General features: G+C 45.9%; 1 protein-coding gene across 2 annotated transcripts in view; it reads right to left on the reverse strand.

The window, feature by feature from the left end:
• Positions 1-23,597, reverse strand: part of MAP3K9 (mitogen-activated protein kinase kinase kinase 9) — a 77,656-nt gene that overhangs the window by 48,788 nt on the left and 5,271 nt on the right. For both annotated transcript variants that reach the window (XM_065940790.1, XM_065940789.1), the window contains one exon: positions 20,558-20,971. In XM_065940790.1, the coding sequence (XP_065796862.1) occupies positions 20,558-20,971 (414 nt within the window). The remainder of the gene's footprint in view (positions 1-20,557; positions 20,972-23,597) is intronic.

Below are 23,597 nucleotides of genomic sequence, written 5' to 3' on the forward strand. Positions count from 1 at the left end.
TGCATGCCTGCTATTGTCCTAGGTACAATACAAGAACTTCACATACATCACCTCATTCAGTCCTCATGACAATGCTGCAAGGGGGGTGACAACCTTATTTTAAAGATTGGAAAGCTGGGCTCAAAAGTTAAGTAACCTTCCCACATCTAGGCAGAGACAGAGAGGCAGGACGTGAACCCTGCGTTGGCTTCTATGCCCATGCTCTTTCCCCTGTACCACGCTGCCCCTCCCCTCTGGGGTTCTGATGTTCAACAGATCCATCTCTACAAGCCCTTGCATCTCTATAATGCTGGTCTCTCCTACATCAGTGTATGAACCACATCTGCATTTGATGTGTCTTGGGGCAGCCTCAGATCATAAATTAATTGGGCAGACTGATCACCTAATCCTATGTCCTATATGGACAGAGCCACTGCTAAGGGTGGCTTTCTCTGTCAAGTTGAAGCTTACTTCTCACTAAAAGGGACAAGGAAGGATAACTGTGTTCAGAGCAGAAGCATGCTGGCAGAGAAGCCCCAGAAACTAGAAGTCAAATGTAATTCTGAGTCCACTGTCCTTTCCACTAGAACCTGGGGGACAAGTGGGGAATGTCTAAAGCTAAACCATTTGAACATTGCTCTAGATGCTGCTAGAGAAGGGAACCTGCCCTTTATATGTAAATGGGAGGGCTTTAAAAGTGAAGTCTGTACACATTTGGGGAGCTAGAAGCTACTCAAACTGGGACAGCTTTGACAAGGTGAGCTGGCAAAGGCTTGCTGGGGGGCAGCTTCTCACCAGCCCTAATTCAGGGCACAAGTGTGCTAGAAGCACCATGGCTAGCATGTTAGCTTGAGGGTTGGGACGAAGGTCCCATGGGCAGGACAAGTAACCCTCCTGCGCCAGGTCTGACATCGCTTCAGAAGCTGTGAGATTTGTTTTGGGTCACACCAGCCAATCCTGCGAACTCAATACCACCGACAATCTCCAGCCCTCTAGATGGCACAGCTAGGCAAACCATCAGTAAGGTCAGTGGAGAGCTGGGGAGAGAAAACGAAATGTTCAAAAGCATAAGGTTAAGAAGTCATAAAGCAGACAAACCCTAGGCTCTTAAAGTTCCACTATCACCCCTAGACCAGCATCCCGAAACAGGTGAGACAGGTGCTGAGCATAGCAGAGGGATCAATATGGCTGTTCATTGGAGCCCAAAACAAAATGTGCTTGATCCAGGATCTCCACTTCAATTTACAGAATCCTCTCCCAGGGGCCCTTCAGCCATGAGGCTGTAAGAACTATGAAATGCCTCTGACTGACTCATCCAGCTGTCCACCTGACTCTAGGTCCTGGTGCTTGGCCCAGGGTAAGTGTCATTAACCCTTTCACAGGCAAGTCTTCAGTTCCTGCCCCCACCCATACCAAGCCACCATCCACATCTCTTTTTCCTTTTCCAAAATGTGTACCCGACCCAGTGATTCACCTCCAGATCAGCAGAAGCACCCCCCAGAGAGTGGTAAGAAAGGCTGAGGTTCATATATCAGAAAGGCAAAGAATAAGCATCAACTCTGAAACTCTGCACCTGGGGTCCACCAATAAGGAAACGTTACTCATGGCTCATCCACCCCAGGAAGGACAATTCATCATGTTCAAAAATGGAGGGAAAGGTTATTTTAAACAGGAAGATTCTCCTTGCTCCATCACATTCCCAGGCTCAGAAAGACTCCCATCAGACCAGCCTGGTGCTATTAACAATGGTCAGGGTACCCTGGATGGAATTCTGAAGCACAAGGAGCAGCCCCTCACCAGAGGGCAACATGCCCCAACTAGTCAACTCTTCAGATGCTCGGCTCAGTCCATAGACTTTAAGGCCCCACCCTGACTAACTGGAGCATCCACCCTCCTCTCCAGGAAGGAGCCAACATGGATGGAAAGTGATTTGGTTAACTACGCTCTAAAACACAATCTATACCCAGGGTCACAATGAGAACTGAGAAAATATCCAGGCTGTTACTACAAGAGATCAAGACTCATCCCCACTAAACATTCCTGTGTGCAAATCCACGGGGTTGGCCAGTAAAAGACGGCAACTGCTTCAGTTACTAGAAAAAGTCAGCTGGCACTTAGACAGGCAAAGGGAGAGGGACAGAATGGGATAAAGAGATGATCTTAACAAGGAACATAGGATGGCACTTCATTCATTCTCACATGTCTATGCCCATGCGTGCTGGCCACAAAGTTACACCTATAGCCACTTTCATCATCATTACTGGATTTATATATTTATGGAGCACTTCCTACATGCCAGGCACTGCGCTAAGCATTTCACAAGCACTATCTCTTTTTAAAAACCTCAAGAGATGGGCAGTGTTCTCATCTCTATTTACAAATAAAGAAACTGTGGCTGAATCAAGTGAGGATCTACCGCAAAGTCACACAGCCAGGAAGTGGCAAAGCTGGATGAGTGGCTTCAGCTGCCATGTGCCTGATGAGGATCTGATTCTGCCCTATCTTATTTGAGCACCTCCTATGGAATAACAGGCAAAGGAAGAAACTCCTCGGAAGAAGGTCACAAAATTTACATCTCCTCTTGCAACTGTAAAGGAGGGTCAGGGCTTAGTCCATGGGAGAGCATCAGAAGGCCACTCTACGGAGGTGGAGTAATGTGATTCCAAGTCAGAGACGGGGAAGAAATAGGAAAGAGTCCCTTGTAGCTGGAGCAGAACCTTCATGAGGGGAAAAAGGAAACGATGGAGCTGGAGCACCGGGCTGGGGCGGGACCAGAAGATGCAGGCCACACGGAGGCGCTGGGCTCTATCCTGGAATCACAGGCAGTTTTTAAGCAGGGAAGCGGCATGAGCAGATTTGTGTTTTAGTCAAACAACCAAGGCTGCAGTGAGACAAATGGAATGGAAAAAGCAAGAGGCTGGCAGCAAGGACACAAGAAGTAACCTATTAACTGTTCAGGGAAGGTGATGAAGAATGAACTAGGTACTGGGGGTGGGGATGATGGGAGAAGAGGCAGAGTCATTGATTAATTACACTAAAGGGGGATGGAGTGGCCAGCAAGTCCTAGGAAAATCCTCTGGCTTTGCATGACCCGCCTGCTCAAGCAGGGAACCTGTATGTCATCAGTCTCATAGGAAGGTACCAGCATTCATTGAGTACAGGGGGGCTTTTAGATGCCCCACTCCCCTACCTCTGTGCCAACATCTGCCCACCCGTTCTTTCCTTCCAGCAGGAACCAAAGCTGCCCATCTCCCTCTGGCCTCTTCACAACCACCAAGGAACACGGCTCCTTTGCTTTCAGTTGTAACCACCAACTAACACCTTACTAACTGTCTCCGTCTGGACCACACGCCGCTCCACAGTTCAGACACGCTAAGACCAGACATTACTTGCCAGAAGAGCTCCGTGCCGCACTGGTCTGGCACAGTGGGCCAGCCCCAGATGCCAGGGCCCTGTGCTTCACAGTGTCAGCCAAGGGTGTGCAGCCGAGAGCTCAGGGAACGGCCAGGGCTAAGAATCAGGCCAGCGGGGATGCATTTGATAGATGAGCTTCCCTCGGCTGGCTAGGGTGTTGTCCTGGAGAGCCAGTCCTCAGTCAGGCACCTGGGCCTTAGGATAGCTAATGGGACTGTGACACAGAGGCCTTGGTTCACACCCCAAGAGTGTCCAGGGTTCCAGGCCACTCCCGACTGGCAGGCCATGTTGTGACGACAGGCCACAGGGAACAAGGGAGAATCACATGTACACGTGTGGACCAGCACTTGAGAAACAGCTGGAAGCACCAGGCTGCTACGTAATGTGCCCACATCTGTGCTTGCCACATGATTCAACCGCAGAAAGGGTGGCCTTCTGCTGCCTTTTGGGGCCGGAAGATAGAGAGGGATGTGGTAGGGAATTACTCCTATTTAGAGACAGACAGTGGCTCCAGTAGGCACAGCAATTCATCAGCCTGTTTCAAGCTATTTTTCAGTGACCCCTGACTAGCCCCAGTTTTCCCCAGAAACTTCTCTTTCATTTCTTCTTTGGAGGTCATACCCCTGTCTTACCTCACTCATGCTACTGAGGAAAAGTTTTCTTACAGCCAAGCTTCCTGTGATTAAAACAGAAAAACTGGTATCACCTACCTCCCTGACCAGAGTCGCCAGTATGTGTTTGTTGGATGCCTTGCTCACCAAAATCCTAAAATATGACTATTTCAAAAGTCAGATCTTTTGGGCACCTATAGCCCAAAAATCTAAGATTCACCTGGGCACCTTTGCCATCTTGCGCAAATTAAGCTCGAATAACACAGCTGGGACTCCAGCCCTGAGCTCTTCCAGACACAGATGGCAGCAGCAGGAGACAGAAAGCCAGAGACAGAGCCCCTACGCAGCCACTTTCCTTATTAAAATCATCTCCAACACCCGCCTGCCCTGAATATCCCTACCACCCGGCGCAAAGTGACTGAGGACAGTTGCCAGATCTCTGCCATGCCTGGGAAGCACCCAGCTACAAAATAGATAAAAACAGTCAAAAAAAGAGTCAGCACGTCAGACTCTTGACGATTTTGTCAACAAATAGTCCTTCTTCTTTCTCGGCACGTGGGTGTGGGGGGCTGCTGCATGACTGATTCCCTAAAACCTTGTATCCCCAGCTCTGCCATCAGAGTTCCCAGGGGGAGGCATGGCAGGTTGATTTTCCAAATGGCACAACACCTCCCACCTTAAATGCTTCCTCCAATGAGACCGGACACCCCTCCCACTGAAAGATGTGTCTATGTGGCCTGTCTGTGAACCTGGGTGGGCCTGAGACTCACTTCCACTTCCAGGAAGCAGAGGAAGTGACATGTGTGACTTCAAGCCAGACCAGAAAGGATGACTCAGCTTGGTCCCTGGAGCACCTGGGCTTGAAGTCTTGAGCCACCACGTAAGAAGGCTGAGAGCCCTGAGACACCACGCTCCTGGAGGAGCAATACACTGGCAACCTCACCAGCCATCCTAGCCTTCCAGTCCTCCCAGCCCAGGCACCAGATACGGACACAAACAAGCCTTCCAGACGATTCCTGCCTTCATCTGCCTTCAAATCTTCCCAGCAGAGGCTCCAGACACCGAGAGGCAGAACAAACCATTCCTACTGAGCCCTCCTTTCCTGACCCCAAATCTCCATGAGTGTAATGAAATGGCTCTTGTTTGTGTTGGTTTGTTCTGAGGCAACAGACATAGAAGCAGCTGGTGACATACTTGTGGGTCTATTCTCAGATCTGCTGCCACCAGAGAAGCAGCTGCTCTTGGAAACACAATTTCAAGAAAAAGTCCCCTTTTATTGAGCATTTACTTTGCACCAGGCACTGTGCTAAGGGCTGATGTACAGAATTTCACTTAATGCTCATTCTGGTGCTGTGAGTTAAAACTAGGATTATCCCCATTTGACAGAAGAGGAAATGAGCTCAGAGGCTGAGGGCCTTGCCCAAAGCCAGGTCTGCCTGACTCGGAGCCCCTAATACTGTACCACACTCTGCTCTTCGGCCATGCAGAGACAGAAGTTGTTTGTGTAGGGAAGACTCAGTTCCTTACCACAGACAGCCTGGCTTTCCTGTTCAGTAGGCCAGGTCTGGGAATTTCCTGAAGAAGCCAGATAACAGGGACATGGCATCGACAAACACCAGGCCTTATCTGAGCAGGGGCCAGCTCCCTTCCCTATAAAGCCACTGCTGTGGTCTACCACCCTTTTGGGCTCCCCAGGTGGCGTAGTGGTAAAGAACCTGTCTGCCAATGCAGGAGACATAAGAGATGTGCCAGTTTGATCTCTGGGTTGGGAAGATCCCCTGGAGGAGGGCATGGCAACCCCACTGCAGTATTCTTGCCTGGAGAATCCCATGGACAGAGGAGCCTGACGGGCTACAGACCATGGGGCTGCAAAGAGTTGGACACGATTGAAGCAACTTAGTGCGCAAGCACACACCGCCCCCCCCCCCACCCTTTTACTGATTCTCCCTGAATCCCACTCCTTCTTTAAGGTCTATCCATCAAGGCCTTCCAAAGAATCCTCCATAGCCCTGCCCGTCTCACATACCCCTGGCACAATATTCCATACGGCTTCATACTGTTCTGGTCGTTGGGGGGTGTTTACGCAGCACGGCTCTGAGGATGGGAAGAAGGTGGTGGAAGAGACATCTATGTAGGCATATGATAAAATGACTGACCCATCACACTGCCTACGGCATCATTATAATAGCAGACACAGCCGTCTCCCACAAGGACCTGTTGCTGAGAATCATCACCCAGGCACGACACAAACGCTCCAGGCTCTGCGACCAGCGCTTCACCTGAGGTATAAAGGGGAGAAAGGATTTGAGGGCAGAGGAGGAAGCAGAACACACCATAGAGACCCATCACCAGCACCTTGCAAGGGAGGGACCCTAGCCACAAAGGCTCAAAACAATGGGAGCTGCCATTTTGAACTGCAAGTCCTTAATCGTCCTAGAAAGCTAAGAGACACAGATTAAAGCTTCCTGTGAGTCATTCCTCAACCTCTCTGCCTAAGTAGGGAGGGACCAACCTCCAGACCTCCTCAGGTAAGACTAGCTTTGTTCTGACTCACCGTCTTCCTGTCGGTGCTATGGATGCTCTTGCTAGTACCTTCCTTCCACCTCCATGCCCACTGGGATGGATGAGACAAGGCATGTGCCTGCCTTTCCAGCCTACCTCCAAAGAATACTGTACTTCCTCTGGGATGGAGCTGAAGATCTTGCTATGACGGTAAAACTCAAGACCACATAGATTCTCAAGGTGATGCAGTTCAGTTTCCAGGAGAAAGCCAGCCTGTTCCTTCTTTCTTTGGTACTTGGGAAGGTGGGCATATTGGGCACAGCCAGAAACTGCTGGGAATAAGCTCCAATGCCTTATGTGCTGTTCTTTAGGAACTTCTTCCTTTTTCCTGAGCAGGGAAACTCTTACTCTTCCTGGAAGGTCATTATCGGTAAGCTTCCCATTCCCAGTCACTTCTCCTACATACTACATATCAAATCAAGCACCAAAAAGCTTATGCTGGGCCTAAAACTGGTCAGATTCATGGTCCATCCAACCTAGAGCCAGGCAAATAAGGCCAGACTCACAAGTTAGAATCATGGGGCAGAGATGTGTTCAATGGCCAGAGGAGGATCCTAAAGTAATTCCAAATTAGGTGGACTTGATATTAGGCAGAGGGCTCATATGGTGCACTGCAACACTTCTCAAATCCATTTTTCCCTCCCACTCATTGTCTTTACACAAAGCAGCCCACAAATTTCCTGCTTAAAATTCCATTTTAAAAAATGTTTCTGTTGGGCTGAAAGTGCAGGATTCTAGTCTTTGTCCCCTTCCCTGTCCTCCTATCACAAAAGCTCAAAAGTACCAGTAGCAACAGAGTCAAAATTCTCTCTGTGAGACAGCAGAAGGGGACAGCTGGGAAGCTTCACTTATAAGAGATCTGTGCGTGCGTGCTCAGTCATGTCTGACTCTTTGTGATCCTATAGACTGTAGCCCTCCAGGCTCCTCTGTCCATGGAATTTTCCAGCCAAGAACACTGGAATGTGCTGCCGTTTCCTCCTCCAGGGGATCTTCCCGAGCCAGGGATTGAACCCGCATCTCCAGCATCCCCTGCATCGGCAGGTGGATTCTTTCCCTGTAAGGGTTTGGGTGCTACTCCCTCAGCGATCAGTCCTAATCAGGGCAGTAAGGAATGAACGGTGAAAAGTCTACAGCAAATCCCCTACATACAAACCTTCAAGGTGCCAACTTTCAAAGATACGGACGTGTATCTGGTTCCAGGAAGGAACCAGAACCTGTGTCATCAACATCAGGTGTGAGTGAAATTGCAGCTTGCCCTCCATCTCCTACAGCTGAGGATTCTTCAGCCCTATTATCTTCCACCTCCTTTCCCAGGTCCAGCCAGTAACTCTTCTTGCCCATGTGCTTGATGCCAGACCCTGTATTCTAGCTGTTCTACTTTTCAAGGGACTGTACTATAAGATTAAAAAGCATGATTTTTTTGTGCTTGTCTTTTATATACTATTTGTATGAAAAGTACTATAAACCTATTACAGTACAGTATTATATGGCCGATTGTGTTAGTTGGGTAACTAGGCTAACTTTGTTGGACTTAAAACTGGCCTTACGAACGTGCTCCCGGAAGGGAACTCATTCACACATAGGGGACTCATTGTGACTTCTTTTTCACAGTATTAATCTAAGAATATAAGCAGGTACCACAAAGCATGCCTAGCAATCTGTCTTCCACAGGGCATGGAACTGCCATTCTGCTGCAACACGGTCCGTCTGGTTACACACTCAGCTGCAAAAGCAGTGCCCCAGGAAGCCCTGCTTCCCTCCCAGATGACATGGAGCTAGGAGTTGTGACATCTGAACCACCACGAAGGGCTGTGCCATTAACAAATATGTCCAGACACTTTCTGAATGTCTACATTACTCTTCTGGTTAGAAAATTTTAAATTCCATAAACAAGCATCTGTGAACTTATCTGGAAATCTACAGACTTGTCCCTTGTTGAACCAAACACAAAACCATAACACAAACATAAGCAAAACCAAGATAAAACCAATAGAGCAGAAACTTCCAGAGGCGTCAGAGGCCCCTGAGGTGAAACAGTGCAGGATAACCTCCGTGCAACTCCAGATTTGGGGACGATCCACCCCACAAAGCCAAGGGATTTGAATCCAGGCACCATCATTCTCTAGTTCTGTTCTTGGGCAAGGCATTAAACCTCTCAACCTCAGTTTCCTCTCCTGTTAAATGGGGGTGATCACCATCTCTGCCTGGAGTACTTAGATACTGTTCCAAATCAAACCCTATAGCACCAAATACAAAATATGATTATTCTTCGTCCTAACTCTAAGAATACGGGGGGTGGGGAAAGTAAAGGGACATGTACTGCTTCACCATGAATAACAAGCTAAGGGAACAAAATCAGATAGTGCCACAGCACATTAATCATCTTAAATCACCATAGAGAAGCTTTTACTGGGAAAACGTAAGTTGATTTTCCATTACCATCCATGGGACTTGCTGGAGTATCCTTCCATGTCACCAGCTGCTATGCACTTGGGACAGACAAGTAATTTAACCCAAATAATTAGAAAGGGTAGGTCTCCTATGGCATTGGGGGTAGGGAGGGGAGAAAAATTGCCAATGGTAATGAGATTACTGATCCAACCCTGGGTCTCCTATATCTAGGTTCAGGTAGCCAGGAGTTCACTGCTTAAGACATAAAAATGTTTTTCAATCTGATTAAAAAACAGGCCAGGATAGAAATTTTTCCTAAGAAGATACACAGATGGCCAACAGGCACACAAAAGCTGTCCAACATCACTAATCATCAGGGAAACGCAAATTAAAACCACAATGAGGCATGACCTCACACATGTTAGAAGGGCTACTACTGAAAAAAACAAGAAACAACAAGTGTTGGTGAGGATGTGGAGGAAAGGGAATCCTTGTGCACTGTTGGTGGGAATGTAAAATGGTACAGCCACTATAGAGAACAGTATGAGGTTCCTCAAAAAAATTTTAAATATAGAAGTACATTATGATCCAGCAATCCCACTTCTGGGTATATATCCAAAGGAGATGAAATCACTATCTAGAAGAGTTATCTCCACTTCCATGTTCACTGTAGCATTATTCACAATTAGCAAGTTACATAAAAAACTATGTGTCCGTCTTCGGATGAACGGATAAAGACGAAGTGTATATATATATTATGGAATATTATTCAGCTATAAAAAAAGAAACCCTGCCATTTGTGACAACATGGATGGACCGTGAGCATTTTACACTAAGTGAAATAAGTCAGAAAAAGACAGATACTATATGATCTCCTTACCTGTGGAATCTTAAAAAAAAAGTCAAAGTCAAAGAAACAGAACAGAATGGTGGTTCCCAGGGGCTGAGAGGTGGGAGAAATGAGATGCCAGTCAAAGGGTACAAACTTCCAGTTATAAGATAAATAAGTTCTGGGGATCTAATGTACAGCACGGAGACTATAGTTAACAACACTGGATTATATGCTTGAAAGCTGCTAGGAGAATAAATCTTAAATGTTCTCACCGCAAAAAACACGGCAATTATGTGAGGTGACGGATGTGTTAACTACTCTTATTGTGGTGATCATTTCGCAATATTTATGCATGTCAGGTAATCATGTTGCACATCTTAAATGTACACTATGTCATTTATATCTCAGTGAAACCGGTGGCGGGGGGGGGGAGAAACAAAGTTTTTTTTTACTGTTTTTTTCCTCCTGAAAATTAAACCACCTAGAAAAACAGTGAATACTGTTATCCTTCTACAGGACACAGAGAAGAAAATGACCAAGTTCACATTGGCAAGCAGGAAAGACAGACTTCATTCCTCGGCTCCGACCTCTGGGTCCTGTAAGTTAGTCATTGCTGATTCCCTGGTTTGTGTCAAGAGCCTCATGCCACCACTGCCCACCACACTGCCTGAAAAGCCAGGCAAAGTAACTGGCCATTGTCAGGGTCTGGGAGTGGCTGAGAGAAAGAACACAGTCATGAGATTCAGGAACCCCAAGTACATGGCTTTAGGCAAGCCACTCAACTTCTCCAGGTCACAAAAGAAGGCTCCTTTAAGCTCCAACCTTACCAATAGACACAAGAGAAAATCAGGGTCACTGGAAACTGAAGACTATCTCTATTTCAGTCAACCATGGCCCTTTGCCCTTCCTCTTGGATTCTGAAGATTAACAGAAGGCAGGAACAAAAAAATATAGTAAGTGTCCAGACAGTATGTGAACTATGACTATAATGATAGGAGAAGATGAGGTATATTGAGCAAATCATATATAACCATTAAAATAGCCAGATTTGCACAGTGGAATCCGGGATCATTTTTTTTTTTCAATCATCATCCTTCTTCCTGTTACACTGCTGTATCAAGCACGTCAGGTTGGAAACAAGTCACCAGGATTTGCAGGGAAAGGTCTTACCTACAAGATTCATCACTGCCTCACCCTTGCCCCAAGTTTGGGGTGCCCCAATTCTGCTCCCAGGGATGGGTAGACAGACGGAGCCTTCAGAGGTGGGCAATTCTGGAGGCAGACATTAGGCTTCTGACTTTCCAAGCAACTTCAAGGAACCCTTTCCTTAGGGTTCCAAGCTCCCCAAAAGTTTATGAAATGGCTATATAAAAGCCGAGGCTGGACAACCATAGGGCAGCTCACCCAGTAAAGGAGTTTGAGTCCATCCAGACAGGAAGTAGGAACAGAAAAGGCAAGATTTCACAGCAAAATTGGAACTGCTGCCAAACATCTGGACTGCCATATGTAAGTCCTATGTTAGGCAGGGTTGGGGAGCGGGGGAGGTAGGAGCAGGGAAAATGGAAGAAGGAAAAACAACAACACTTCTGCTGTCAAGAATCCTAGTGGGTGGGGTACAAATTAGGAGACTGGGATTAACATATACACACTATATATAAAACAGATAACCAACATGGACCTACATATATATTGGTTCTCCAGTGGCTAGGACTCTGTGCTTCCACTGCGAGGAACTAAGATCCCACGTCACATGATTTACCCCCCCCACCCCAAAAAAACTTACTGAAAAAAAAAAATCTATAGTGCAATTGGAGAAAATATAAATAAAATACTGAAAATACGAGTATAAGACAAATCATACTCAAAAGTACAAGATCACTAATCGTGGATGTAAATACCAAGGGAATATAGCTGCTGGAATTACAGTACTACTGATCAGTAGATGTATGCACCATTTACTATGTGTCGGGCACTGCTAAGAGATTCACCACCTGATTTTATTTAATCCTCACTCCTACTCAGTAAAATGGGGGAGGTGGGATTATGATTATTCCCATTTTACATTTGCAGAAACTAAGACAGTACATCCTTTCCTGAAGGTCCCAGCTAGCATCAGAGCGAGGACTCAACGAATGTCACCCAGAACTCATGTGGGTTCATCTCCAGTGGAAAAGGGGGTTCACCTCTCAAGTGTGGGCTCTAAAGGAAGAGAGCTTGGGCATCGTCTGGAGAAGGTCTCTGGGGGTAAGGGGATTCATGCACGGGAAAAGGTACAGGGCTGGAATCTGTGATGATCAAAACCACAAACATTTCTTGAGGACCTTTTAAGTGCTGGGCACAACCAGATTTGGAAAAAAAGCTGCAATACTGAGAAGGAAAAGAGGTACTCATACTCCATTCTCCTTCCGAAAGAAGGCAATAACACTCAAAATAAAATCTCTTTTGCCCACTCTGAATATTCCAGGGTCTCAAAAGAGACCACGCCACAAGAATGCTACATTGATTTGGGGAAGCCAGAGGGGGATGCAAGAAAGGGCATTCCCTTTGACCTTGGCAACAGACGAAAGAGCAAGAGAAATATATTGCCTTCCTCCTGGGGCTAAAGCATTTTAATTATCAGCTGAGAGGCCAGCAGAGCCATAAAACTGGCCAGCTGTCCCATTCAATCAGGGCAAAGGCCATAACAAGACAAGGCAGCATTCTCAGGGGGCCGAGCACTGCGAGTTAAGGCTGGGTCTGGAGACAGCAAGAGGCCCGCACACAGTAGGAAGAAGCGACTGGGGATCGATGCCTTCCGTGGCTTCAGCTGTAACAAATCTGCCCGTTTCGGTGGAGAAGGAAATGGCAACCCACGCCAGTATTCTTGCCTGGAAAATCCCATGGACGGAGCCCGGTAGGCTACAGTCCATGGGGTCGCCAAGAGTCGGACACGACTTTGTGACTTCACTTTCTTTTTGGTGAGAGGTATAAAACTACCCCTGGCTGGGTTGGCAGAAAGCAGGGCTTTCTGGCTGCCTAAATCCCCATACTACTTTAAAAAGGAAACCCAACTAGAGCCTGTGTATACCTAAAATAACAAGGGATAGAAAGAGCGGGGAAAGGGGCAGCCCTTCACTGAATGTGGTTCCAGGTGATACCTTCATGGGAAGTTTCTTCGGTCGTGTCCAACTCACTGCGACCCCGTGGACTGTAGCCCGCCAGGTTCCTCTGTCCATGGACTTCTCCAGGCAAGAATACTGGAGGGGGTTGCCGTGCCTTCCTCCAGGGGAATCTTACCAACCCAGGGATCGAACCCACGTATCTTACATCTCCTGCATTGGCAGGCAGGTTCTTTACCACTAGCACTACCTGGGAAGCCCGGATGACACTTGGCGCACATCATTTCAGGCCATCTTAAAACATCACTACTCTCTTTTGTCTTGTCCATGTGTTACAGATGAGAATCCCGGAGCTCCAAGAGACACGCCCAACGTCAGGGGCACAAGAAGTAGCCTAAATCTGAGTCTCTCTGACTCCCAAGCAGTGTTCCTTCCGTGACACCACATAGCTCCCAATGTCAAGCTTAAGGGGGAAATGCTTACTTCTCAAAATCTTTGAGTTTCCCACAGAGAGCAAAAATCCTGGGAAAGTTAGGAAAGAAGGCCAAGTGTGATCCACAGCCTTAACATTTCTCATTTCTGTGTCTCATGGCCACTTCTAGTGTGCTGCACAAGCAGTCTCCCGCACTTTTGTGGGTGATGGGCACAGAGGCACAAGATTAAAACCACTTAAGTGGTCTAGAGGGCTTTCCTGGTGGCTCAGTGATAAAGAATGCCCCTGCCAATGCAGGAGACATGGGTTTGATCTCTGGGTGGGGAAGATCCCCAGGAGAAGGAAATGGCAACCCACTCCAGTATCCTTGCCTGGGAAACCCCTTGGGCAGAGGAGCCTGGCAGGCTACAGTCCATGGGGGTCGCAAAGAGTCAGACATGACTTAGTGATTAAACACCAAGTGGTCTGGAGCACTGCCTGAAAAAGCCTTGTGTTGTTGATTGAGAGGAGTTGAGTGGGAAACCAGCCGCAGAGCTCTGACAGGCCAGGACACCCCCTCGCTCAGCTCCAAGGACAGAGGTGGCCTGTGACGAGCTGCATCCTGCTTCCAGGAGGAAGGAGGCTGCCCTTGGTATATTGTAAGTCCCTGGCATGATTCATGTGGCCGGAGCATCTTGTCTCAGCAAGGCCATCTGTCACGCTCTGAGCAGCGAAGGGGGAAGGGAGAACCTGTGGGCTCTGGTCAGCTGTTTCCCCGCTGTACTGCTTGGTGAAGACTCCCCATCGGGAGCTCTGGCCCCTGCAATGAACCCAGGAAGCGGGGAGCCTGGGTGCACTGCAGCCTGACTCAGATTTAGACAGAGCGTGGGGTCATCATGCACCCTCAGTACATACACATTCACACTTTAGATTGTAATGTCAGCCCCGGGAGGGAGGGATCTTAGAGACCATCTCATCCAAACCTCTCATTTCACAGATGAGGAGTCTGAGGCCCAGAGAGATGATGAGATGTGCCTGGGGCCGCCCAGCCCATCTGCCCAGGGGGCACCTGGTCAGTGCTCCTTCCATTGCCCCATCCTCTTCTTACTCAGGTGCCCAACTAAGAAGCTCTCCTTTCGCCATAACCTTCTCTGAGCCTCAGATGAGTATAAGCTGTAACCCTCTTCTCCCAAAATTAGTATGAGCTGTAACCCTCTTAGTTGGGCATCTGGAACCATGCTTGTACTGGGCTGGTTTTAGGTCCTCCTCTGTGACCCCAAAGGGAACTCCTTGAGGGCAGGACCGTGTCTGTTATAGTCCCAACACCAAGCGCTCAAAATGACACAGCAACGAGAACCATCTCTGCACGGGAGATGGTCACGTCCAGGTGAAAGGGGGAAAGCAAGGCTTCCAGGCAAAGTTAAAGAACTGAGAGGTGCACGGGGCCTGCAGGTCAGAGCTCCCAGCCTAGCCCGCTGAGTCACACTCCCCTGGATGGTTATTTGCTTCATTTCTGCTTTATTCACTTATGTATTTATTTTAACTTGCAGAATGTGTCTCTGTACCCACAGAAAATGCAACCCATCCACTGAACACAATACTTTAGGACATGCCTGGTACCTGCTGACTAACCTTAGAAAGAGCCTCCTGCTTAGCACTGACTCCAGAGACAGGCTATCAGGAAGTGGCCAGGTGTGACTTGAGTACAGGAAAATGAGTAGGATTTGGACAGGTAGAGAGATGAGGTGAGGGTACCTCCGAAAGCAAGCTTGTTCCCACAGCAACAGTAAGTGTGATGAGGGACCAGTGGGTGGGAAGTAATACACAGTATATTCCAGGGGAAAGAGGAAACTGGCCTGGCTAAAGGGAAAACGCCTTCAGAGGAAGAAGAGGGAGATAGGACAGCAAAGACCCATGAGAAGTTCACATTTAAAAAGAGGAAGGCTAGCTGAGTTTAAGCTAACATTTGAAAAGGCGTGGCTAGTCCCAAACCAAATCCAGTTCATCGCTCACCTCTGCTCTTTCAGCTATGAAATTAAGAATGAGTTCTCACAGGTTAGTGACACGTGGACGCTAAGGCCCAGTGATCAGAGTAATGTTATTCCTAATTATATAAAACAAAAGCACTACATGAAATAAGTATCAGGGCAGTGAAGCACCCCAGCTAACCCTCGGCGGAGTGCAGATAACAGTGCAGCCATGAGCAGTCAGGCCTGGTCTCAGGACTCGCAGCGAGAACCTAGAGAAATGGCTGCCCAATTTGAGCCTCTGCTTCCTATTTGTAAAATAAAAGACACAGTCTTCACTCTGCAGCATTGCCGTGAAAATTAGATAAGAACCTACATAAAATGCTTAGACAGGGCCTGACCACAAAAGAACACTCAATAAGCATTAGTTGCTTGTTATTATTATTATTATTTAGAGGTTTGGTGATGATGATGATTATATATGGGTTTGGTTTAGTTAATATACTATATCTAAATACTGTAGTTGCTGCTGTTGTTTAGCTGTTAAGTCATGTCCAATTCTTTTGTGACCCCATGGACTGTAGCCAGCCAGGCTCTTCTGTCCATGGGATTTCCCAGGCAAGAATACTGGAGTGGGGTTACCATTTCCTTCTCCAGGGAATCTTCCTGACCCATGGATCGAACCTGCGTCTCCTGCTTGGCAGGCAGATTCTTTACACTGAGCCACCTGGGAAGCCAAAATACTGTAGTGGAAAACTGTAAAACCTTTAAATATCTTGTGGTAGAAGAATATTTACTTAATAAGAAAGTGGTCACAATTTAGCAAGTTGGCAGGGGGGAGAGAAAGCATGCTACAAGCAATGTTCAGTTCAGTTCAGTTCAGTCGCTCAGTCATGTCCGACTCTTTGCGACCCCATGAACCGCAGCACGCCAGGCCTCCCTGTCCAGTACCAACTCCCAGAGTCCATCCAAACCCATGTCCATTAGGATTTCCTGTGTAAGATTTGGGGCTTCCCAGGTTGCTCTAGAGGTAAAGAACCCGCCTGCCAGTGAAAGAGACATGGATCAATGTAAGAGACGCAGTTTCGATCTCTGGGTTGATCTCTGCCAATGTTAGAGACATGGGTTTGATCCCTGGGTCAGGAAGGTCTCCTGGAGGAGGGCATAGCAACCCACTCCAGTATTCTTGCCTGAAGAATACCAAGGACAGAGGAGCCTGGCAGGCTACAGTCCACAGGATCACAGTCACACACAACTGAAGTGACTTAGCACACACGCACAGTTAAGATTCAAGGGTGAAAAGAAATACGCAAAAATGCAAAAAAAAAAAAAAAAAAAAAAGGAAAAACACACACTACCTTTAGCTCTATGTTCTTCCATGTTTTTTAATGGGAGGAAAGAAGTTAATAACAAAAGTAATACCACTACCTTCACTTTGAGCAAGGCTTTTCATTTTCTATCACCTCATTTTTATACTAATTTTATTTTTAATAGCCCCTATTAAACTGCTATTTTGCCAAATGCCCTTAAGCCAAAAACCTGAAATCCACTTACCTACCCCCGAAAGGACAATCTTTCCACTAAAAGACCATCTTTCACTAACATCTTTGCTAACAATCAAGTGGCTGGTTTTCCCCAGTGTGAGGAGCAGAGACACATAAATCCACTTTTATAGCCAGGACTTCAGTGAGTAGTTTCAAGAAGAGATGTTTAAGTTAATGATGCACTGCGGTAGCATAGTAGAAACCATCCCTTAAATCAGGAGTCTGAGCCACACATTCCAGTGCCTGGCTAACCTTGCTTTATTGGCTGTATAATGCTAAAAATCTAATAAATATCTAAGTGAACACTTCTTCCCAATGCATGTTCCCAGATTTCATGGTAAGACTGCTAGCTATTTCCTCACCATCCACGTTCTCTCTCTTCCTTGGTAACAGACCCTGATTAGCCAGGCTCCACGCCAACCCAGAATAAAACCCTCCACCGCCCCGTGGCCCCTGCGCTTGCCATGGCTGTGGGACTCCATTCTAGCCACTGAATACACATAAATGTGTTGTGCTGGATTTCTAGGAAGGATTTCTAGGATTTCTAGGAAGCTCATGGGAGACGACTCAGCCACAGGAGCAGCTTCCTCTGTGCTTCTGCTTTTCCTGCTCTTTCAGGCCTGTGACTCTGACCAAATAATTGGCATTTCAGAAATCATCTTGGATCCTAAGGCAACCCTGAGACGCAGTAAAGAGATGTGGAGATGCTTTAAACACCCCCGGCCTTCTTTCCAAACACAAACGAATGTATACCTTGTTTTAGCCACTGTTACTTTGTTTTGTTTTTTCAAGTTATGTGCATTAAACCAAAACTTACTTCAGATGATATATGAACAACCTAAGATAGTCTATGCTACAAATATGTCATAAATAGCACATAACTTTTTTAAACAAATGATCAGAAAAAAAATAAATAAATAAACAGATGATCAGGATATATAAAACTTTTTAATAAATTACTTTTTTACTGAACCTTTTGTAACAGTTAGATTTTATCACCAGCTATTTCCTTTTTTCCACAAGACAGCCCCCATGTATACCTTATTCTTTTCTCTAGGGGTTCAAAGTCAACTAACACATATAATTCACAGAATTCTGCCCTCACATGACTATGAACAAAATGCAACTCTCTGGAGCTCCTAATAAAAACCAAGCGAAACAGTATCCCCAAATATCCCCAGGATCCCCAAGTCTGCAAAACACAAAGAAGTTACAACTCTCATTCTGCAGGCAAAGAAATGATGTAACATTTCTAAAATGATTTTCAAGTCGGTACACGCAGCAATGGAATAAGAACAACAGCGTCATCAGGGTTCATATTGGATAAATTCAATCACGGACAAACAGCCACCCACAGACAAATACCAAGGAGTTACCCCCAACTGGCATGTGAGATTTACAGCAGGCAACAACATCAGCACCAGTGGACTATGCACATTTCAGGGCATCACCTGTCTTGCTGGGTGAGGTCCTTTAAAATAGTACCCTATGTATGCCCTGCCACCATACACTGTACGTGAAGGTCCCCCTCGGAAATCCTAAAACCCACATCAGGACAAGGACCAGGGTTTTGTCTCCAAGGAGACAGACTGACACTCAGGTCCCCTGCACCTCCTTAGCAAGTTAGTTTTCCCTTCATAAGAGTCTAGACTTCCGTGCTCGCTTCGGCAGCACATATACTGAAAGAGCCTAGACTTCCAAACATAAATCAAAAAATGTAAAACCTTGTATCTGCAGCTTGAAATTATACCCAGATGTAAAACTTCATAGAGGAAATTATTAACTTTACAATCACCCTAGACCAAGTTTTTAAATGGGCTCAATTATGTAAGATCAGTGCACAATGCCTGGTTCACCCAGCATGATAAGGATATAAGAATGCATTTTTTAAAAATTCAGCTTCTATATCACGTTTTCTACCAACACATCTGCTTATTCTCACTCCATCATCCAAAGCAATTTCTAGGTAGAAATTTTTTTTTTTTCTTAAAAAGGAAGTCAGCAGAAGTTTTAACTTATTTTATACATTTAAAGGGCTTTTCCTGGTGGCTCTGATGGTAAAGAATCCATCTGCAATGTAGGAGACCTGGGTTCGATCCCTGGGTTGGGAATGACCCCTGGAGGAGGGCAGAGCAACCCACTCCAGTATTCTTACCTGGAAAATCCTCCCCCATGGACAGAGAAGCCTACAGTCCATGGAGTTGCAAGGAGTCAGACACAGCTAGGCGCACACACACATACACATTTAAAGAACAGAATTGTGCAGGAGGGATGAGAATAATCATATAGTAAAGAGATAGAATAATGGCAGAAAGAAAAGAGAAACCAGATTTACTTTATGGAACTTAAATCCTTCACATGCATTATATCCATAATACATATCTAATGCTCCATACTCTCACCAGGGGGAAATCTGCTCTTACTAAAGGGGAAGAGGATACATGTAGATGAGGTAAGGGTAACAAATGCTATTTAAAGTAAGCTGGAAAGTATATTTCTGTATATATGGGCCATATATGCTTTTTAAATGTCTGGGAAAATATGCCAAATGCAATATATGCAATATACACTTCCAGAAGGAAAATATTATGGGTGATCCTTCTTTCTGTTTATCTACACTTCCTAATTTTTGTAGAACAAAAGCATTTACTACCTACATTATTTAAAACATATTTTTTAAAGGTAACAGATTCACAATAGCATTAACACAAAAATAAGCCACATCTGGAACAACCAGGAGGAAAACAAGGTCTAAAGGATTTCTGGGCTCAAAGCTGAAGGACACAGAGCATGAAATTCCTGGGGCCCCAAACTCCTAACGCCCTCCTCTCTGGACAGGATGCCCAAAGTGACTTTAGGCATATACCACTTAGCAAACTGTATCCTCTCTGCCATGCAGTTTAGGCCGGGGAAAGTCCAAATTACCACACAAAAGCAGCATACTCCCAGGGCCTGCTGATTCAGCCAAGGAAAGACACTGAAGTTGATACCAACCCGCCATTTAATTATGTCTAACACTTGCTTTACAATGCAGTTTATGGGTTCTAGATGTTTAATAAACAGATACTTCTCAGTTCCCTGCTATTAAACACTGTGTAGTTATGACAATTAATTAATACCACCTTGAGGCTATCAGGAGAGCTGCAGGTCTACCAGTGAGGTCGTGTTCCCCAAGCTGACACGGTCGCCTGAACGGGCCTCATGGCTTAAACGACACGCCTCCTCTCTCTTATTCCCCTTCTCTGATGGGAACTCAGGTTGGACAGTTCAGACAGAAATGCAAACAGATGGTATAGGTTTGCTCTATCTATTGTTTCACTGAAGAGGAAAACTCCTTTTGTGTTCAGAAGCACCCACCCTTTCCTCAGAATGGAAAAATGAACCTATGCGTTTTGTTTGAATAGTACATCACAGAGATACACACCGCCAACCGTGCCTGCTAATTGGGTTTTTTCTTTTTTTGGTATTTTTCTTCTTTTCTTTTTTTTAGTAATTTTTTCCCCTTTTTCTTTCTCTTTTTGGCTGTGCCCTATGGCATGCAGGATCTTAGTTCCCCAACCACGCCCTCTACAGTGGAAGCACGGAGCCCTAACCACTGAACTGCCAGAGAACTCCCAAAGGATGGACTGGCTTTAAGCAGGGCATTTCACTGCCCACTAAGATTCCTGAGACATCCACCCCAACCCAAGCTATGGACCGAGTCTGCAAGTGATCTCCAGCCCTCCAGCCCCATCTCTCCATACTCACTGTTGCTGGATTTAAGGTCGCGGTGGATGATGGGGACGATTGCCTCATCATGTAAGTAGTTCATCCCTCTGGCAATCTGCACGGCCCAGTTCACCAGGATGTCTGGGGGAATCCTTTTCCCAGATAATACTCTATTCAAAGGCCCTCCACGGGCAAACTCCATGACCAAGCAGAGGTTGGGTTCCTTCAGACACACCCCCCGAAGGGCAATGATGTTGGGGTGCTTCAGCATGGCAAAGAGCTTGGCCTCCTGGCGGACGTTCTCTATGGTCTGGCTGATGTCCTCGTCGGGATCATGGCGAGCTGCTTTCACGGCGACCTCATCCCCAATCCAGAAAGCACGATAGACCTTCCCAAAGCCCCCAATGCCGATAATCTCTTCCAAGGTCAGCTCCGCAAAATCAATCTCTAACACTGAGAAAGAAAAGGCAAAAAGGAGCAAGTCAAAAACACTTGAAAAACACCATTTAATCACCCATCTATCTGGCTGGGGAAACACAACAAGCTGTCTGTTCACTTGGCTTTTCAGTCTCCCCAGAATAAACTCCCCAAGGACAGGAAAAGGGGGTAACATTTTTTTCTGTGGCCAGCGCGTTATCTTTAGTGACCAGCGCAAAGTAGGTATTCAGTAAGTATTCACGAAATAACTTCTACGTGGAACTTCATGAAGAATACTGTACTGAGAGCAACCATTTTAACTAACAGAAAAACTGGGGGAGATCAATCATTGTGTGACTTATTCACATTTTACTCTGTATACACTACGTAGCAAGAAGCATATAATACAGTGCCAAGGCAGACAGACCAACCAAACTGTAGGATAAAAGAGCTTTGGTGGTGGTATGATCCGAAGATGAGGGAAATCACTCACTCCCACCACGGGACGGGATTAAGAGAGTGAGTGGGAAAAGGATTCTCAAGGAAGGAAACATCTGAAATGGGCCCAAAGAATTGGAGGAAGGGATATCATCAGGAAAAGAAGACCAAGGTGGAGAAGACAATCCCGGTAGATGGAAGGTCATGAGCCAGAACATAGGGCATGAAGCACTTATTCACAGTAGACATGACATGGAAACAACCTAGATGTCCATCAACAGATGAATGGATAAAGATGTGATACATACATACAATTGAATGTTACTCGGCCATAAGAAAGAATGAAATAATGCCATTTGCAAACATGGGTGGACCTAGAGATTATCATAGCAAGGGAAGAAGTCAGACAGAAAGACAAACACCGTATGATATCACGTGTACGTGGAACCTAAATTATGACACAAATGAGCTTATCTATGAAACAGAAACAGACTCAAAGACAGAACAGACTTGGGGTTGCCAAGAGGGTGAGTGTATTGAAGAGGGATGGAGTGGGAGTCTGGGGTTAGCAGATGCAAACTAGTATATATAGAATGGATAAATAACAAGGTCCTGCTGTTCCTACAAGGGAACTGCATTCAGTATCCTGTGATAAACCATAATGGGAAAGAAAATAAGGAAGAAAGTAAGTATATGCATAACTGGATCACTTTGCTATACAGCAGAAATTAACACAACATTGTAAATCAACTCTACTTCAATAAAGAGAAAAGGGGCGGGGGGGAAGAACATGGGCATGAAGGTATGTAGCCTATCAGGAATTTCAGGGAATCCAGGGCAGCTGGACTGTATGCATTAGGGTAGATGAGGCTCAAAGTCTTGCTGGGGTCAGACTTGTGACAGAAAGGAAACCAACTCTGGCAGCTATGTGAAACGTAATAACAAAAGGGACCGCTAAGGAGACCTCCGCAGTAATCCAGGCACACAAGCACAAGAGTCAAATCTCAGTAGCCGTGAAGACTGGAAATCAGGAAAAAAAATCAGGAGACCTTCAAAACTTGGTTTTACCAGGACCTGGTGATTAAAGTGTGTGAGAAAGAGGAGTCTCCGAGGCAACATCTTACTCCCACCACAGTTCCATCCCTCAGGTTCCCAGTGTCACCCCCACCCTCATTTCCCATCCCAAATCCAGAGTTTGAGTCTACCATACTTGACTGTATCTTTAGCTGTTTGGAAAGACTTCCATGGATAGGGAATAATAACCACCAGTGATGATGAATCTTGAGTTAGATATGGTGTTCTGTACAAGTAAAGTGCATTTCATGTTTCTCTTATGAAAACTCTATTCTCTGTCATCTCAGTCTCTCTCCTTGTCTTCACCCAGATGACCCAGCTGGCCTCAGGTCTCAGCTTAACTATAATCTCCTAGAGGAACTTTTCCTAACCTCTCTACTAAACGAGGTCAAGCCCCAATCAAGCACTTCCATGGCAGTCTCTATTGGCAAGACTCATCAAGGTTATAATTACTTGTTCAATGCCTATTGTCCTACTAGACTGCAAGATGCAAGAGGGCTAAACCTCTCTGCCTGACACACCACTGTCCCTTACGTGTTGAACATTCAGCTGGTGACCAACAGACAGTAAAGCAAAATGGGGAGAATCTACTTCAGTATGAAAGAAATCAAACTCAGATCTGTGGGGGAAAACTGGAACTGGACCTCCTGAAACAAATACAGAGAAAGGTCACATTGCTACAGAAGAAAAAATTGACCACAAAGATCATGTATTTCTGAACTCTTGGCAAGACTGAACGAAAGAGGAGATGCCCACTGCAGACTGTTCTTTTCTATTCTCAGCCAGCTCCACAATGTCTCCATTCTCCATTCAGATGTTGGTGGTGCTCAGAACCAGGTTCCTGTTCAGTTACAGCACTTCCATCCTTTCAAAGGCTAATATTCATTTATATTTTGTAATTCACCTGGCAGCCTGCACAAAGAAAACTCTTAGGAAGTTAGTCGGACTGCCTTGAAGTCTACAAAATATGTGGCCCATTTGCACCCTCAAAGTTCCAATTGTTCAAGATTATCACTTCAGTAACCAACACAACATTGTAAAGTAATTTTCCTCAAATTAAAAAATAAATTTAAAAGTTTTATGAGAACAAAAGTAAATAAATGACAGCAATGACAAAAGATCATCACCTTATTTAGCACCCTTCTTGAAA

The sequence above is a fragment of the Muntiacus reevesi genome, chromosome 7 (genome assembly GCF_963930625.1).
Source record: "Muntiacus reevesi chromosome 7, mMunRee1.1, whole genome shotgun sequence".
In the NCBI taxonomy this organism is placed as follows: domain Eukaryota; kingdom Metazoa; phylum Chordata; class Mammalia; order Artiodactyla; family Cervidae; genus Muntiacus; species Muntiacus reevesi.